Raw genomic sequence first — 19,157 nt, 5'->3', positions numbered from 1 at the left:
TGGGTTGTCAACTCTCGCTATTCTATTGGGCCTCTTTGATCACCATGATTGTGCTTAAACAATATCCTTCTTTGAAAATAAGATTACCATAGCTACATTTTGTAAATTCTCACTTTGGACCTCAATCTACCTCTAATGAAAGACGTTGACTGTTTCAGGGAAGGTTTGGTTGACACTGAATGGGGAAGAACACGCCATCCGGGCAAAGTGTATATATAATCAACTTTTGTAGGTTCTCTTTGTGCTCCTTTTGGTCCCAAGGCTGAGTTATTTTCTGACTTTCAATAACTGCTGCTTGAAGTTGGGTCGCTTTCATATTTCTAGGTGGAGTCTGTTATCTAATCCTGTATCATACTATTTTGGGTAGACCCAATCTTGTGACTATTCCTGATGAAGGCATTTTGAAGAATACCCTAAACTATCATAATTTGGTACAAATGTTGGGAATTCATCATCCCACAAAGTACTCATTCACTACTTGCTCTAGAATTGATTGTTTTAATAGTCTTCCCATTGTCAGACAAAATGATAGCTTGCCATATTCTACCTGGCTGTCTTTCGAATCATACAGAGTAAATATGTATGTTGGTTTGACCATAGACAAACTCATACTCATGAGTGGAGTATGAACGTTGGCCTTTATATACCACCCACTGAGAAAGGTATGTTGAAGAACATACTTAAGGATTATTTAAATCTGAATCATAACTCTGGTTCCTTGAGGAAGATCCCGTTGGGCCCCTATGAATGCTTATTTCAGATGCATAATACTACAACCTTCATCAGTCTCTTAAAAGATGTCAGAAGGGCACCCTAAAGAGACCAGACCAGGACCTCACACATTAATATACACAGTCGCTCTCACCTTTTTATTATATTGGTTTACTGAAGATTTATTTCCACATTGGGTGCAGCACATATGGAATTATTTGTAGCCCTGATAACAGAATCCTTCTATAAAAAAATTCTATAAAAACCTTGATTGATGTGATTGATGTGATGGCTGGGAAGTCCCATAATCGAGATGGATTATCCCTGCTACTCTATAAAACCTGCAAATACCCCTTTTGACCTCTCTTCCTCGATTTCTATAATCAGGTGTAAAAAGTACTCTCCTGGATGAATTTAATAGGGCTTCAATCATGGACATTCCAAGGCCTGGTAGGGATCATTGAAGTGCAACATTTACATACCTTTTTCTTTCATTAATGTTGACATCAAGGTGATGGCAGAGATATTGATCATAGATGTATTCCCTTTCTGATGAACTAGTTGCATGGTGAAATACAGTACAGGTGGAATATAGCAGGAACACATGACGGGTAGGATGGCCAGCGACCGCATTAAATAGCTACTCTTAATCCTGTTGGAGGACAGAAATTCAGACAAACCCACTCTATCCCTGTCCTTAGATGTTGTTAGGGAGACTTCTAATTTCTGTGCTAATTCCCTTCAGCCTTAAAGGGATCCTGGTGAGCACTCTAACTTGCATCACTCGAACGCGTCTTCAAACTGCTCTGAGCCATCGCATTTGACTCTGCGTCGGCTTGCCTCTTTGGCCAACACAACTCGCTGCAGCCAAGCTGGGTTTGATCCACTCGTCCAACAGCTCAAAGTCTGGTTCGATGCCGTTGAACCGCCAAGAAGGTACCATTGGCCCATAACTGCCCCCTGGTCATTTTGGGCCCTAGACACTGGTTATGTCACTTGTGCACCTTTTTCCTCAGGACTTATCTTTTTTTTTTTTTATTAAGAACATTGTGGCCATTGAATTGCTTTTCAGTGCAGTATTCCAACTCAGAATGCTGCATTTTCCATTTCTTGCATATTTTCTTTTCCACAGGGATGGGTTTTGTACAGTTTTTTGTGTGTGTGTGTGTGTGTGTGTGTGTGTGTGTACACGTGTACACACACACAAGTGTACAAATAAGGAAAGGTGCGCACTCCAATTCTCTGCATGACCTTCCAGGCCACAGGTGTACTCCGACGACCAGTTTCTGTGCCAATACACGTCATCAGGGAGGCTGGGTGGACTTGCAGCTCACCGCAGGTGATAAAAATCTGCTGCAAGGGCTACTGGTAGATGTAGTCATCTGGTCAGCAGAGAAAACGCTCACGCCCAATCCCACAGTGGAGAAAGGGGGGGGGGGGGAGTGTAGCCTCAAGTGAGGCACTCCAAAGCCGGGCATATATAACCCTGGTGCGGCACCTTCGCAGGTCTTGAGGATTCCACCCCTCAAGTCCTGCGAAAAATGGAAAAATAAGGAAAGGTGCGCACTCCAATTCTCTGTATGACCTTCCAGGCCACTGGTGTACTCCTCCGACCGGTTTCTGTGCCAATGCACGTCATCAGGGAGGCTGGGTGGACTTGCAGCTCACCGCAGGTGCAGGTGATAAAAATCTGCTGCAAGGGCTACTGGTAGATGTAGTCATCTGGTCAGCAGAGAAAACGCTCACGCCCAATCCCACAGTGGAGAAAGGGGGGGGGAGTGTAGCCTCAAGTGAGGCACTCCAAAGCCGGGCATATATAACCCTGGTGCGGCACCTTTCTCCACTCCACATTTTTCGCAGGAGTACACCAGTGGCCTGGAAGGTCATGCAGAGAATTGGAGTGTGCACCTTTCCTTATTTTTCCATATATATATATATATATTTCTGATGTTTGTTAATCTGCTTAGAATCACATGCTGTGCATAGGTCCGACATCCAGTGGTCACTGCGGAGTATTGCATTTTGTTTTTCGTAGTCGAAAAGGGGACGTCGACAAGGCGTGTCTGAAACACTATCCCTATAGTGACGTGTGTTGTACCCACAATCCCTCACGCGTCGAGGTCCCTCAGATTGTTTTTTTCCACCCAGCTACTGGTCGCCTTTACGCGGAGCTCCTCGAGAGACATTGCAGATTTCATCTCCTCGACCTTTGGTCGCTTTCCTATTAATATATAACACATAGATCCCTCCCTCGACGCAGTTGTGAAGCTGTTTCTCTGCCGAGCAAGATCTTCGACGGAGGGGACGAGCGGAGGAGATCCTTCGGCGTCGCCGAACACGTGGCCTGGCCTCGCAGGCCAAATACAGTAGGGAGAGTGGGGTCGGGGGACATCTCTGTTTCCTTTCTGAGAATGCCTTTCCTTTTCCCCTTCCTTTCCCTTGGGGTCGTTATCACGATTTACTGCCTCAGCTATGGAGAGGACACCCTTTAGGTTTTGCCCGTGTTGCAAGGGCAAGTTCACTTGGAAGGACAAGCATTCACGGTGTAACCGCTGCTTGCCCCTCGATCACAAGGAGGAGGGTTGCACGGCTTGTCGGCTTCTTAAGCCAAAGACTTTAAAAGACCATAGGGTCAAGAGGTGGGCGGCCTACGCTATGTCGAAGGCCGATTCCTCACCCGCCGCTGCTACCACCGACAGTGACGAGGAACGTGATAACACGACCTCCGCTACGGAAGTCGTAGACCCCTCTAAAGAGCGCTCGCGCTCTTCGTCGTCTGTCCCCGGCCCCGACGGGCTCGGCTCACGCCCTGCTTATGGGGATGAACACCCCGGCGACACTGACGCACACGATACCACACATAAGCACACAACCCACGGCCCTTCTTCGTCGAAGACGAAGAAAGCATCAGCGCCCAAGGAGATGCAGGTTCCACCGGCGGCCTCCTCGGACCGTTCAGGTTCGAAGCCCCTCTCGCAACCGCAGCCGCGACCAGCGACTGGGCTTTCGGCAAATAAGGGCGCCGCCCCCAAACCATCGGCCGGCGTGCACCAGCAGAGAGCGCACGCCGCCGTAGAACGATCGACACCCGTAACGTCGAAACCACAGCCCTCCTCTGACAAACGAGTCGCAGAGAGCTTGGCGAGGATCGTTGTAGCCAACGCCCAGAAGCGTACGCCGAAAGACACGTCGAGCGCTACGCAAAGGTCGAAAGACACCCCGAAAAAGCCTGAAGAAAGACAGGGACTACCCCCTTCAGTCGGGGGGACCCCCAGCACACCGGAAGGCTTTTCTGAAGGCGACGGGACACTTTCCTCGACGTTATGGGAGAGGTCGAGCCGTTTTCAGGCGTAAGACACTAATTTTCCCCCGCTAGACCGCTCAGGGGTACCCCATGAGACCATGGAAAGGCTCCATCTCTGCATGGAGAGAATGGAGAGGTTTATGAAGACCCAGAACCCTCCCACTCCCAAGAGAACAAGAGAAGGGCCTCAGGAGGACCCAGGGCTAAATGTCCCAGACTATTCAATCCCTCCCAGCAGGAAACAGCCTTAGATTTCCATAATGTGTATGACCTCACTGGTGAGGAACAATACTTGGAGGAGGAGGATGAATTTGTGGACGATGAAGAGGGACAGAACCAGGAGGAAGGTCTGCAAGACAGCCCAGACATGGTAGGAGAAGGCTTCGGAGAAAATCCTGAAGAAGGGCCTTCACATCCCTGGCAATCCCCATCAGTATATTCGGACACTGATGTCCTGAACCTAAATCCTCCTGACAATTCACCTGTTAGGAACACGTCTCCCATAGACGATCAGCCCACATTCAATGCCCTGTTGCGCAGAGCAGCAGCACATTTCGAACTGGACACTGGGGAGATCTCTCCTGAAATAGACTTTGTGGAAAGAGTAATTAAGGAGAAACCCCCGGTCAGCCAGACCATTCCCCTCCTCGCTTCAGTGAAGAGAAGAATCATCCCTTCGCTATCCACGCCCGTACTAATCAGAGGAGTTAATCCAAGAATTGGAAAACTTTTCACTCCTTCGCCCTCAGACCCGCTGTACATCAGGGGACATTCTATTCCTGACTCCCTTGTAGTAACCAATACAAGGAAGAGGGCAGGGGTGCCACTGTCCACCAGCGAGGCACCACCTGACAAGGAGGGCAAGAGATTATATTCCCTTGGAAAGAGAGTCACATCCTCGGCTGCCTTTTCTGCAAGAATTGCGAACAACAATTCCTTGCTAGCTAGCTACGCGGACGCGCAGTGGGCCAAACTGCGCAAAGATGCCGAAGAAGCGCCGGAACCGCTACGGACACGCCTGCTATCAACTATTGGCAAAGGAACCCAGGTCAACCAGAGCATTGTGAAGAACTCTCTGGATGCTGTAGAGACAGCAGACGTTCCCTGGTTCAGGGAATACTCCTAAAACGCCATGTATGGCTGCGTAACTCAGGGTTCAAACCGGAGACACAGGCGTCTTTAATAAATAAACCTATTGAAGACTCAAACCTCTTCGGGAAAGCGGTGGATGAGGCTCTGGAGATGGCTAAAAAAGAGTTTGATACTATCAAAACTCTTGACCAGATCTCTAAGCCCACTACCAGACGCGGCTATGGCAACAAACGCTTTTTTCGTGGCCAACGCCAACAACAGAATCAGCAGCAACAGTACCCTGCCACCAATTACCAGACCAATAGTGGGCAGTACAGCCAAAGAGGCCAGCGCCGTGGCAAAGGGAGAGGTCGGGGGTCCACCCCCAGAGGCTCCCAAGCCCCCAACAACACCAAGTGACGCGAAGATTCGCGTCCCCTCCCATGCAACACCGGTCGGGGGCCGGCTAACATCCTTTCTTCCAGCATGGGAGGGAATAACGTCAGACCGCTGGGTACTTTCCACCGTAGCCCACGGATACTGCATCGAATTCAACGGTTCCCCAACATACAGACCCCCGAGGGGACGACGCATGACAACAGAACACCTTGCCATCCGTCTCCAAGAAGTAGAACAACTGGTGGAAAAAGGAGCCATAGAGGTCGTGCCTCTATCTCAGGTAACGGAAGGTATTTATTCAGTGTACTTCCTTGTACCCAAAAAGGATCTAACCATGCGCCCTGTATTAGATCTGCGCCCAGCGAACAAGTTTGTCAAACCCCAGAAGTTTCATATGGTGACCTTACAGGAAGTGATCAACCTGCTATCACAAGGAGATTACATGATAACACTAGACATGAAAGATGCATACTTTCATATTTTAATGTTGCCAGCGCACAGAAAATACCTCAGGTTCATGATAGAGGGCAAGCACTACCAGTTCAGAGTGCTACCCTTCGGCATAGCATCTGCACCAAGGGTATTCACGAAGGTACTGGCAGTGGCAGCGGCCCACCTGCGCAGGTTGTCCATCCCAATTTACCCTTACCTCGACGACTGGCTCATAACAGGGGATTCTTACGAAACATGCTTCTCCAATACCCAAAAGACTGTAGACCTTTTGTTCCAGCTGGGCTTCTCCATCAACGAAAAGAAGTCCAGCCTAGACCCCAGCCAGATCAAACAATTCCTAGGGGCTCTAATTCGAACAAAGGACGGCCTCGTCTTCCCCTCCAACGAGAGGGTCCAAAACATGCTGTTTCAGATCCCTCAATATGTGGCCGGTCGAGAGGTGACGGTACGCAAAGCAATGCGCTTGCTAGGAATGATGGCGTTGTGTATTTATTTGGTGCCTCACGCGCGCCTGCCGATGGTGGTGTCAGGCCAGCGGACTATGGGACGATCTAGTGGTGGTCTCGCAGGCCTTGGTTCTCTCGCTACGGTGGTGGACAAAGGAAAACCTGGTAAGAGGGAAACCCTTTGCCACACCCACGGCGGAAGTCACTCTAACCACAGACCCATCCCTCACAGGATGGGGGGCTCACCTATCCCATCAGACTGCTCACTGAGTGTGGACTCCGAACGTAGCATCCAAACACATAAATCTACTGGAGCTACTAGCTGTGTTCAAGGCGCTAAAAGCCTTCCAGGAACACCTACAAGGCAAGACAGTGATGGTCCTTACAGACAGCACCACAGCCATGTACTACATCAACAAGCAGGGGGGCACCCACTCTCCAGGACTGTCCAAACTGGCCCAAAATATATGGAAGTGGGCTCTCAAACAAAACATGTTCCTACTGTCACAACATGTACCAGGGGAACTCAATCTGCTGGCAGACAAACTCAGCAGAGATTTCCCCCTGCCCGTAGAGTACGAATGGCGACTGCACGATGACATCGTCTTCGACGTCTTCACGCAATGGGGATTCCCAGAAATAGACCTGTTCGCAACCCTGGAGAACAATGCCAAAGTTACGCCTCCAGGTACCCCCAGAACCAATCCAAGGGGAACGGTCTGTCGATTCAATGGTCAGGGAAATTTGTTTACGCTTTTCCCCCAACTCCCCTTCTCAACAAGATGCACCAGGAACAAGTGACCATGATACTGGTGGCCCCAATGTGGGCCCGACAGCCATGGTTCGCTCACTTGATGGAAATGTCTCTATCTCCCCCAGTGAAACTCCCCTGCCCATACAACATGCTGTCACAAGACAAGGGCAGGACTCTGCATCCATGCCCCCAGAACATGAACTTAGCAGCCTGGCTCCTGAGATCATAGAATTTGGACATCTACAGCTCCCGCAGAGATGCATGGACATCCTCAGGGAAGCCAGAAAACCTAACCCTCGCCACTGCTATTCTAGCAAGTGGAAGAGATTTGTCATCTGGTGCAGAGGAAAGAGCATCAACCCGATTGACTGCTCTCCCACACATATTGTTCTATACCTGACCCATTTATTGGACTCGGGTCTAGTGTTCAATTCCATTAAAGTCCACCTAGCGGCACTTTCTGCATACACCACTTCCCAACTCAAAGTGTCGTGGTGGAAGATCCCTGTTATAAAGGCCTTCATGGAGGAAGTAAAGAGAATACACCCCCCGATAGCTGACCCAGCTCCCGGATGGGACCTTAACGTGGTACTTACCAGACTCATGGGCTCACCATTTGAACCCATGCACAAAGCATCTCTTAAACACCTCACTCTTAAGACTGCTTTTCTAATAGCTATCACCTCCATCAGGAGAGTAAGTGAACTACAGGCTCTTTCTGTTCTAGACCCCTTCGTTACAGTTCACAGAGATAAGGTTGTTCTACGCACGCACCCAAGGTTTGCTCCGAAATTCATCTCGAAATTCCACGTAAACCAGTCTATAGAACTACCAACGTTCTTTCAAAATCCTTCCAACTTGGTTCTACATGGAAAGAACCAGACCACTGAGGAAGACTAATCAGTTCTTCGTCTCGGTGGCAGCAGGAAGAGAAGGGGATGCAGTTTCAAAGTCCACTATTTCTAGATGGATTGTTCAATGCATCACTCTCTGCTATACTCTTGCTAAGAGAGAACTGCCCTTTAGGCCAAGAGCACACTCTACTCGAGGCACGGGGGCGTCCATAGCATTCATTGCAAATGTTCCCCTTGAGTCCATCTGCAAAGCGGCTACCTGGAGTTCTGTGCACACCTTTACAAAACACTACTGTCTAGATGCACACTCGAGATCTGACTCCCAGGTGGGACAGGCAGTATTAAGACATCTTTTCTCTACTGTTCCTTCTCATAACCCACCGCCAACTCCGGGTACTGCTCGCTAGTCTATGCACAGCATGTGATTCTAAGCAGATTAACAAACATCAGAAGACAATGCATTACTTACCGTAAAAGCATTTCTGATGGTTGTATCTGCTTAGATTCACATGCGCCCACCCTTCCTCCCCGCTCGGATGGAAGGAACATACACTTCCTTTTATATCTCTCTTTTCTGTACTCACTCACGTCTAGAAGGCTCCCTCAGGGCAGAAAAATACAAACAGAGGGACCTTGACGCGTGAGGGATTGTGGGTACAACGCACGTCACTATAGGGATAGTGTTTCAGACACGCCTTGTCGACGTCCCCTTTTCGACTACGAAAAACAAAATGCAATACTCCGCAGTGACCACTGGATGTCGGACCTATGCACAGCATGTGAATCTAAGCAGATACAACCATCAGAAATGCTTTTACGGTAAGTAATGCATTGTCATATATATATATATATATATATATATATATATATATATATATATATATATATATATATATATATATATATATATATATATATATATATATATATATAATTTTTTTTTTTTTTTTTATAGAACCTTAATTGGACATTTCCTTTATTTTGAACTGTTGTACTTTGTTGTTTTGATTGCTGCTCAATCACATTCGCACCCCCCTTGAGAGTATGGCCTTCCATCGGCCCACATGCAGACTGGATGCAGGTGGCAGTCCAGATGATCAAATATTTTGTCCTCCACATCACATAAATTTAGTATTTGCCGCAGGCGGAATTGCCTCCCACAAAAAATTATCCGAATACTCAATGTAGTCCTTTGGAACGCCATGAATTGCAATTAACACTGTCAACCCACCACTCATAATCTGGTGGATTTATTGTGAGTGGACGTAGCAGTATTTCTGTTTTGCAGTATTTCAAAGGCAATTTCCCCAGAGTCTTTACAAGATCTCTGTTTGCAGCAGTCAGCATTTGAAGCGTTTTTTGAGAGGAGGGGGCATTCTAATATTGACTGCTGGCCCAGTTTACAATAACAATAAAGTGTCATCTTTATTATTGTCCAGCTGCTAACAAATGTTTTTTCTACATTTTATTTTGATTCTTCATTATCCAAGGTTCTCTTAATATATATTTTGACCGGAAAGTGGCTGTTGGATGAATTAACATTTTTTATTTTTTTGACTAAGCACACATGTGAGCATTCAAATTTAGGAAAGTTTTCGAATGTCTTATTTGGCCAGTTGGAGAAATCAATCGAAAATGTATCCACTGATGCTGTTTCAGTGTCTTAGAAGCAAGCTAGCCCTGGTTTCTTGGAAGTATTTTCTTCAGGCACACAGAATGACCCTCTCTTTCTGTTTTCGGTGCTATAGGCAGAATCCTTCATGTGGAACATATAGAAATTTTGACTGAAGAATCCAAACAATTGAAGAAAGAAGTAGAGGGGAAAGAGCTTGTGAGTGGAACACTGCACTTTACAGGTGAGTCGACGTGCCACACACTTTATTCGGTTCTCTCCATCTATTGGAGGTGTAGAAATCTGTAGCAATTGTACCATTCAATGATAAATCATTCATCCACAAATTCGATGGGCGGTGGACATTCATGCTTAAGGAAGCATTTGGAGAGTCATGTTTTTTTAGGTTTGCTGTCTTTAGCCCACCAGTTGAAGACAGCTTAAAAAAAAGGGCTGTCTGTAAGCCATTTTTGCTCCACCGTCCATCTCCCACACCCACGGCATAAGTGCAATCCTATCCCACCCCACACAATCACCCCTGGCTCCTGCACATGCCCCTCACACCCTATGGCCCTCTCACACACCTAATGTCTCTAAATCCCACTTCCCACAGCAGGAAGTACGACGCTGATTTGCTGTGCGCGGGTTGCTTTACAGATGGTATTTCCGAATCAGTCTTTTTGACACGTACCAAAGTTCACCGTCAAACGACCTGATAAAGTTTTTAACCACTGAGTTAGGTAGTGCTTGCTATGATTTATTGTTTGCATTTCCTGACTTTTTATATTGCATTTTTTCTGACACTGCACAAATAAGCCCAATGTTGGAACACGTGTCATTTGTTCTATAAAATAGCCAATCCCGATTGAGTTCCTATTAAACCTCCTAATATGAAGTAATAAATTGTGCCACAGAGAGCTAAGGAGTCCCCTATCTATAGAACTAGTCTTATCAGGCACCTAGGGATATGCCTGTGCTCAGCCCTGTTCAGTTGACTGACATTTAGAATGTGATGAAAAACAATGAGACTCACAGAAAATATGACATCAGAAAACATGAAATCATAAAGTGGCCTCATTAAAGCTTTAAGAAATAGGGACGTTAGGGGGCGTGGCCAGCAGCAGAGCTATGAGGACGTGAGCCCCTGTAGCTCCTGCGGCCGCGGCAGATATCCTGTAGAAACAGCGTGCTACGAATGGCTTTCCTGTAGAAGTTATACATTTTCCAGAAGACAAAAACACCGGGCACAACCAGGTGAAATCCCGGCCAAAATCGCACACTCCTGGGTGAGTTCGGAGCCGAAGAAAACAAGCCGCGCGGCAGCGGGAAATTGCAGACAAAATGGCTGCGCCAGTCGGACCGTAGCCGAATGAAGGATTGTCACTCCGACTCGGATCTGCGATCAGTGACCAGTGGCTGGGAATGGAGGCTGGGAGTGGAAGCTCCACCAGAACAGCAGCACTCACGTCGTCTGTGGAACACTCCCGGCCAGCAAACCGAACCAGGCGGGAACCTGTTGAACAATACGGAGAACGGGCCCATCGTCTCCCGAAGGCGGCGAATCTACGCTGTGCCCGTGTGAATGGTGTGGCGACCCCCAGTGCACCGTCGGGCCGCCAGGGTGACCCGAGAGGGAGACGGCACCCTAGGGTGACATCCATACGTTCGCCCTACCCTGGCCCTCATGCTCGTACAGAGCCTGCAAGAGAAGGAGCCCAGACGGCGTGCAGAACCAGGCGGCCCGGTAGGTCCACGGCACGTGACCCGCTGGCTTCATAACCCGTCTCGGGAGACGCCACAGACCCTCCAGGGACTCCGATCTGTGGGTACGCGTAGCGAAGACCCGTGCCTACTTAGGCCCGTAGTGCGATCAGTGCGGTCAGTGATTTTACAGGGCAGCCAGAAAACACGTACAAAATGGCCGCACCCGTCACTACATAGCAGGGTGAACGAGTACCATACTGTGATAGATCCGCGACCAGCAACCTATGCCTGGAAGCGGCTGCCCACAGGCCTAACCAACAGACGCCCGCACCTCCACGGAATAGCAGTCGCCCCCGACCCAGGAAAGCGCAGAAGGAATACTTCAGCAAGCCGGCCTGAAACCCCAAAACTGTGTGCCTGTTCAGTCGGAGGCACTCCACCATCGCCGTACGACATGGGCAAGGATAAACCCAGGAAACTAATCTCCCAGAGCAGGTTGGATCAATTCACGGCGCCAACAGCAACCACCCTGTCGGAAAAGACCTACCAGACACTATACCACAAGCAGAAGGCACAATCTCGCTAAAATCATGGCTGCCATAGCAGACTCACGGGCCTCAATGGAGCAAAAAATAGATTGCGTCATCATGGACGTCTCCCTCCTCCGGCATGATCTCCAGAAGCTGACGTCCCATACCGGAGAAGCAGAGCAATGCATATCTGGGACGGAGGACGGCCTACGGCAAGTAGAACAACAGCTGGCCAGAGTTACGTCCCGTCTAAAAACCGTGGAGGAGAGGGTCGATGAAAGCGAGGGAAGATCCAGGCGTAATAATGTTAGAATCCTGGGACTGCCGGAGAAAGTTGAAGGCCCGCACATGGAATTATTTCTGGAGCAGCTACTCACTGACATGTTCGAAACGGATACATTTTCCAACTTTTTATCAATTGAACGGGCCCACCGTGTGCCGACGGGTCGCCCAGTACCGGGTGCCCCCCCACGCACAGTGATAGCAAAGCTATTAAACTATCGGGATCGTAACGCATTGCTTCAAACGGCACGGGCAAAAGGCACCCTCACATACAATGGTTCGAAGATAGCATTTTTTTCCAGATTACACCAGAGACGTGCAAAAAGCCCGACAATCATTTGAACAACTCAAAAGACAGTTGCAAACCTTGAATGTGAAATATGGCCTCCTATTTCCCGCCCAACTTAAAATATACTATAAAGGCACGACAGTTCACTTCACTGACCCCAAAGATGCGTGGAAGTGGGCAGAGCAACACATTGAAGGCGACTGGACCAAGACAAGAGGCAATGGAAACGGAACCCCCGGAGCCCGACCAAGACATGAACCGCCGGACCGACAACCGCCAGGCAACGTTCCGCAACCACAAGAAAGAGAAGGCTGACACCCGAGGCATGAATAATCAGGCACTCTGAAGGCCCCAATAAGCAAGGTGTAAGGTACTGTGTATTGTTGACATTCTGTTTACACGATTATAATAGCCATGAAGAGGCTCATAGAAAAGTGGCCAGAACAGGTGGAAGCCCCCCCCCCCTTCTCCCTGGAAAGCTCCCCCCCCTGCCTCCCTGCGTTGGAGCACGGTGGGAACTTACGAGCGATGGGCTGCGAGTTTACAGATTTTGTTTAATTTGTATTAGAGTTGTAATGGGGCGACAGATGCTTCAGTTGGAGGTGAAGTATGGGGAGGGGGGAGTTGGATACATGTTTTTATGTTTAAAGGATGGACAAACTCAATGGAACATTGAAGTTCTCGAGACACAGGTTTTGGTACGGCCTAGACCGTTGCTCCCTGTCATGGTACAAATGAACGCAATGGCCACACCTGATTCCCACGGAGGCGCTGGTCTTGGCAGGAAGGTGTCTGTGACTCGAAAAGTGATGTGCAGGACTCGATTGGCTTCTGGGGTCGAACCTCTTCTCACTGTGTGTCGAACCCGAAGGGTGAGGTTTCTGTAGGTGAAAGAATATGGGGGTTAAGGGTCGGGGCTGTTGAATGTTCCTCTCCCTCTCTTCCTAGCTTCTCCGTAGAGCCCCCCCCCCCCCAGGTCACGTGCTCACCTTAGATAGGTGAATGCTGGACTCTCCATCTGCGTCTGGTGCAGGGTGCCGTTGCCAGTTCCTTCACTGTTGAAACATAGGCCTCTTGAACTCAGAGGATCGTTACCGTCGTTAACTGCACGAGCGGTGAGTTTCCGGGCACCTTTTTAGTCTTTATAGTCTTTAGGTGCGTGGCGCGTTAATATTGTACAGGACTCTGTATAATGCTTTTCCCTTTTTGTCTTGCAGGACTCTGGAGATGGAAGATGGAGTGAAGCACCTGGAAATGAGTAAGTAAATGCAAGCGCTCAAACTGTCTTTTTCCCTTGCTGCTTAGTCCGTGCTGAAGAGACGCTGGAGTATTTGCAGGCGTTCTATTGACGAGCGCGATGGGCGTAAGTAAATACCTGTCTAATGTCTCTTCTTTTGTTTTCACAGGCGGCGATGCAGCGTGAAGAAATCCGGAATTCGCGGAGTGCCGGTGAGTAATAACAATGCTTTTGTCTTCACAGGCGGAGGTGCAGCGTGAAGAAATGGCCGCAGCCGATGGATCAGGTGAGTAAGCACTGCTTGTAAAGGTTGCCTTGCTAACCTGTTGTTTCTTGTCCTTGCAGGTGCTGTTGTCGACTGGATACAGGAATGGTAAGTATAATTTTGCAGGTTCAGGATCGAAAGAAGAAAGGCCGGAACAGACTCGGTGAGCGTTCTGCTGCAGATGCAGAATAACGCGAAGCACGTTTCATCTATCGGGTGTGGTTTAAATAGCCTTGGAGTGATGAGGCGTCTTCCTCCACGGCCCCGCCTAGGTAAGAAACGAGTTCCAGTTCCAGAAGTGTTCCAGTGCTGTATCCAGGGAGTGGAGCTTGCCCCACCCAGGTAAGAAAGTAGTTCCTGTTCACAGAGGACTTCTAAGTGGCTGGTAAGTAAGCAGCATGGTCTGCTGCAGGTAAGTCCACCCAAGCATCTTCATACATAATATGAGCCCGGCGCTTCCAGTGCCGGGACCGATGACTTTGATGAGCCTGGTGCCACCGGCGCCAGGACAAGGCCCAAAAGGTCCCAGTGGGGACCGGCTGGTGCCTAAGATAACGGTTAGGGGCCTGCTTCCAAGGATGTTGGGCTGTTCCTGACTCCTTGGAAGCAGTGATCATGACAACACCCCAAAGGACGTTACTGTCATTTACACCCACATACGCCTAAATGACTCCGCAAGACACTAAGATCCGAACTTTAAAGCTCCTCACCTGGAACGTGAATGGTCTTGGAAGCAGTCTGAAGAGACGATTAGTGCGACAATTCCTGAATAGGCACAGCCCAGATATTGCTTTCCTAACTGAAACCCACATAGCTGGAACAACCAATGCACTGTTTAAGCGGTCCAACTACCGCACAGCAATACAAGCAGGATTCACAATGGGAGCCAGAGGAGTAACCATACTGATACATAAAAGACTTCCCTTTACCCTTACGGCCACAACACAGGACACTGTAGGCAGATACACGCATGTCACAGGCACGCTCTGGAACAAAACGATCTCCCTACTGGCGATCTATGCCCCACCCACACTGCAAGCCACTCTGATAGAAGACATTACGCCACTGATCACTATGGACACCTCAGACATCCTAATCCTGGGGGGAAGACTTCAACAATGTAATGGACAATACCCGAGAACGCACACACCTCCGCAGTAGAGACCCCAATCGCCGAACTAATCTGGCCACCTTTGTCGAAGCATTTGGAATTAGGGATGTGTGGCAGGACCTTCACCCGGAAAGCAAAGAATACTCCTATCACTCTGGGGTGCACGCATCACTGTCGCGCCTGGACTACTTCTTTATACCAGCATCAATAATACACACGGCAACACAGGCAGAGTACCTCCCAAGAGGCATCTTGGATCACTCCCCCCTATTAATGTCAATTACGACGTATAAACCAACTCCGCCACCAGTATGGAGGCTGAATAATTACCATCTAGGGTCCCCGGAACTGCTAGAACGTCTACAACACGCTAGCACAACATACTTCAAGCTAAATGAAGGAACGGTGGACTCCCCCATTACTCTGTGGGAAGTCTACAAACCTGTGATTCGTGGAGAGATCATCTCCTGGACCGCGGCACAAAGAAAAGCACACCTGGAATCAATAAGAGAAGCAGAGGCAAATGTCAAACTAGCTAAGGAAACACACCTAATCCATGATACTCCTGACACGAACAGAGCCCTGATCATAGCTCAAAAAAAGCTACAAAACATTGCATTGGACAATGCTAAACAGGCACATGGGGCGATGAGAGCCAGAGTGTATGAAACAGGCGACAAAGCTGGAAAGATGCTAGCATGGCTGGAGCGGAGAGATGAGGGACACAACCAAGTAAGAGCGATAACAACACAAAACGATGAAACGAGATCAACAGATGCAGATATTGAAGCGGAATTTGCAAAATATTATGAAAAACTATACAGGGCACCTGAAACTCCCCTTGAAACCTCTGTGTTAGACAAGATCGCCCTTCCCTCTCTTACTGCTGAACAAGCGGCTCGGCTTGAAATGGAAATCACAGAAGACGAGATAGTAGCAGCTATGATGCAATTCCAGTCTGGAAAGACACCTGGTCCGAACGGTTTCCCCATTGAAACCTGGAAGAAGATAGGCGGAACTGAACTGGCCCCACACTTACTCAAATTGTATCAGCAGACCCGAGACAAAGGCAGCCTACCAGCGGATTTAAGGAAGGCGACAATAGTGGTGATACCTAAAGCAGACAAACCCCCAGACGAATGTGGCTCTTATCGACCAATATCCCTAATTAACAGCGAGACGAAGATACTGGTGAAATTGTTGGCGATGCGCCTACAACAAGTCATAACATCCCTAATACACCCAGATCAATGTGGTTTTATGCCTGGTAGATCTACGAGAATGAACATACGTAGACTACACCTGGCCATTGAGCGCGCCCAGACGCTGGACATCCCCACAGCAGTACTCGCGGTAGACTTTGAGAAGGCCTTCGACTCGGTCCACTGGGAAGCACTCTGGGCGATAATGCGTAAAATGGGGATTGGCGAGCGATTCCTAACCTGGATCCAACTGTTGTACGAGGCGCCGAAGTGAGGGTGAACGGCTGGACGTCACAATCCTTTGCCCTGGGGAAGGGGACACGACAAGGCTGTCCACTATCAACCCTTCTCTTCGCGCTGGCCATGGAACCACCGGCCCAATGGCTGAGAGACACGCGCACATGGAAAGGCATCCCCGGAGGACCAGAGTGGGAGGACAGAGTCTCACTATAGGCGGATGACCTACTGATATACCTTCAAGAACCTAAAACAACTTGCCCAGTGGTAACACAGCTATTACAAGAATATGGCACCTTTAGTGGTCTGAGAGTGAACCAATCCAAAACCACACTATTTGCACTGAACCAACTGGGAAACGAGCCCCCTGAGGCCTGCCCATATAAAGTCGCGCATGAACAGTTTCGATATCTGGGCGTCCAGATTACAAGAAATCTCAACGACTATATACCTGGCAACCTGCAACCCATTACGGAAAGATTTACAAGTGATGTGCAACATTGGAAATCTCTATCCCTGACCCTCCTAGGGCTAGCTGCATTGTTAAAAATGTTAACACTTCCCCGCTACTTGTATGTGCTACAGAATGCTCTGCTGCACATACCAACCAAGATGTTCCAGGTGATAGAGCGTGTACTTAGGCAACTCCTGTGGGGTGGCGGACACCCGAGAATAGCACTTCGAACTCTACAGAGGTCAATATGGGAAGGAGGTATCGGTCTACCGAGGCTACAGACATACTACTGGGCCAGTCAGATGGCGGTGATAAACGACACTCTACACGCCGATCCAACACTACCACATGTGAGAGCATCACCCCCCATGGAATTATACCCTGCGACACCTAGGACATCTCCACGTGACATCAACTCGCACATGCCACGTATCTGGGCAGAGTCACACACCTTCATAGGCTGGGGAGACAAAATCACTCCACTACAACCGCTGTGGAACAACAGGAACCTCCCCGAGGTAATCAAACTGCCGAAATGGCCGATCTGGATGAAACACGGTATAGAAAAGGTGAAAGACATTATAGCAGAAGGATCTAGGGGGCGTGGCTTGGCGCCGATGGCGAGCGGTAGCTGATCCGCCGAGCTCCGGCCGAGACGCCGTTTCCTGATCCTTTTTCTCCGGCTCGCGTGCGACCCCGACTTCTGAAAAGGAACGAGCGGTTGGGCGAAGCAGCCCTGCACCTGAATAGTTGTTGGGCCCACCAAATTGGACCCCCCTGAGACTCCGGTGGCCCTGAATCGGTTCTCCCCCCCTCCCGTTCTTACTGGATCCAAGATGGCGCCCCGCACAGCATAGCGGTGCCTGCGAGGGGTACCCCCTCCCCCAACGGATTCCAGGGCCCGGCGGGGAGAGGCAGCAGCAAAAGAGAGGCTCCGCTCTTCTAGAGACCACCTCTACGGACCACACCATCACACACGGGGGCAGACCACAGCTCACGGCCCGATATTTGGCCAGGTGAAGGGCCCCACCAGTGATCTCACAAGTGAACTAACTTTTGAGGCCTAAAACACCCGCAACCATCGCCCCAAGATGGCCGCCAAGAACAAGATCAGAGCCGCCACCATGGACTCCTTTGTTTCCACCAGGGCGAAGACCCCCACTCAATCCAAGGCCAGCTCCTCTGAAGTTGCCCAGTCGAGCGAAGAGGTGGTGGCCGATAACCACTCTCAGATACTTGATGCTATAGCCTCGCTAAAGACGCATATAGACTCCAAGATCGACGAATTCAAAGTCGATATTCAACTGATCCGCCAAGACGCTCGCAACTTAACGGAGAGGGTCGCGACCGTTGAACAGTCGGCAGAGGAAGCCTCCACGGCCATCACAGCCATAAAGTCCGAAGTTGTCCTCCTGAAGAGGAAAGTCACCTTTTTGGAAGAAAAGGCGGAGGAGGCCGAAGGTCGGGCCAGACGGAGCAACATCAGGATCCTGGGGGTCCCGGAGGGGAACGAGGGAGTAAATACCACATCCTTCGTCGAAACCCTTCTGCTACAAGAAATAGGGGCCGGCAAATTGACCCAGGGATTCTCTGTCGAAAGGGCCCACAGATCCCTTCAGAGGCGCCCTCCCCCCGGATCGCACCCCAGACCCATAATCGCTAAGATACTGAACTTTCAGGACAGAGAAACTATCTTACGGCGATCCAGGGAGGGGGGCCCCATCGAGCGAGGAGACTCCAAAATCTCCATTTATCCGGACTACACGCAGAAGGTACAAAGAGAGCGGAACTCATTTGTCCCGATAAAAGCCCGGCTCCGACAACTGAACCTAAAATATAGACTACTTTATCCATCGCGCCTAAGGGTTGTCTACAAGGAGAGAGTGGTATTTCTCGAGAACCCAGATGCGGCCAACATGTGGCTTGAGGATAATAACCTGGCGGATGGCAAGGACAACTCACAGACTGAGACCTAACCCCCCAGCGACCCCCATGTAAGAAACATCGCACGTGAGACCGGAATACAGAAGATAATCCAACTACAGTTTTTTCACTTGGAAACGGCCTCGTTCGGCTCTGCCGCCAGGCCCTTGCCCCACCCCCAGCGTAGTATTTACCCGGTCTGGGCACCCGCCTGACCCAGCTCGCGCCCGACTCCCGGATGGGCTCCGACGGCTCGAGAGCGCCTGAGCACCGCGACAATGTTGTAGTTGCTGGGCGCACCAGTTTAAGTTTTGTTGTT

The 19,157-nt window shown here is 49.6% G+C and overlaps 1 protein-coding gene across 9 annotated transcripts in view; it reads left to right on the top strand.

Annotated features, from left to right (window-relative positions):
- The window catches only part of BLVRA (biliverdin reductase A), a 621,921-nt gene that overhangs the window by 474,199 nt on the left and 128,565 nt on the right, over positions 1–19,157 (top strand). For all 9 annotated transcript variants that reach the window (XM_069613129.1, XM_069613126.1, XM_069613122.1 and 6 more), the window contains one exon: positions 9,741–9,848. In XM_069613129.1, the coding sequence (XP_069469230.1) occupies positions 9,741–9,848 (108 nt within the window). The remainder of the gene's footprint in view (positions 1–9,740; positions 9,849–19,157) is intronic.

This window comes from Ambystoma mexicanum, chromosome 5p (genome assembly GCF_040938575.1).
Source record: "Ambystoma mexicanum isolate Mex_15411 chromosome 5p, UKY_AmexF1_1, whole genome shotgun sequence".
NCBI classification, from domain to species: domain Eukaryota; kingdom Metazoa; phylum Chordata; class Amphibia; order Caudata; family Ambystomatidae; genus Ambystoma; species Ambystoma mexicanum.
This window is presented reverse-complemented; position numbering and strand designations above follow the sequence as displayed.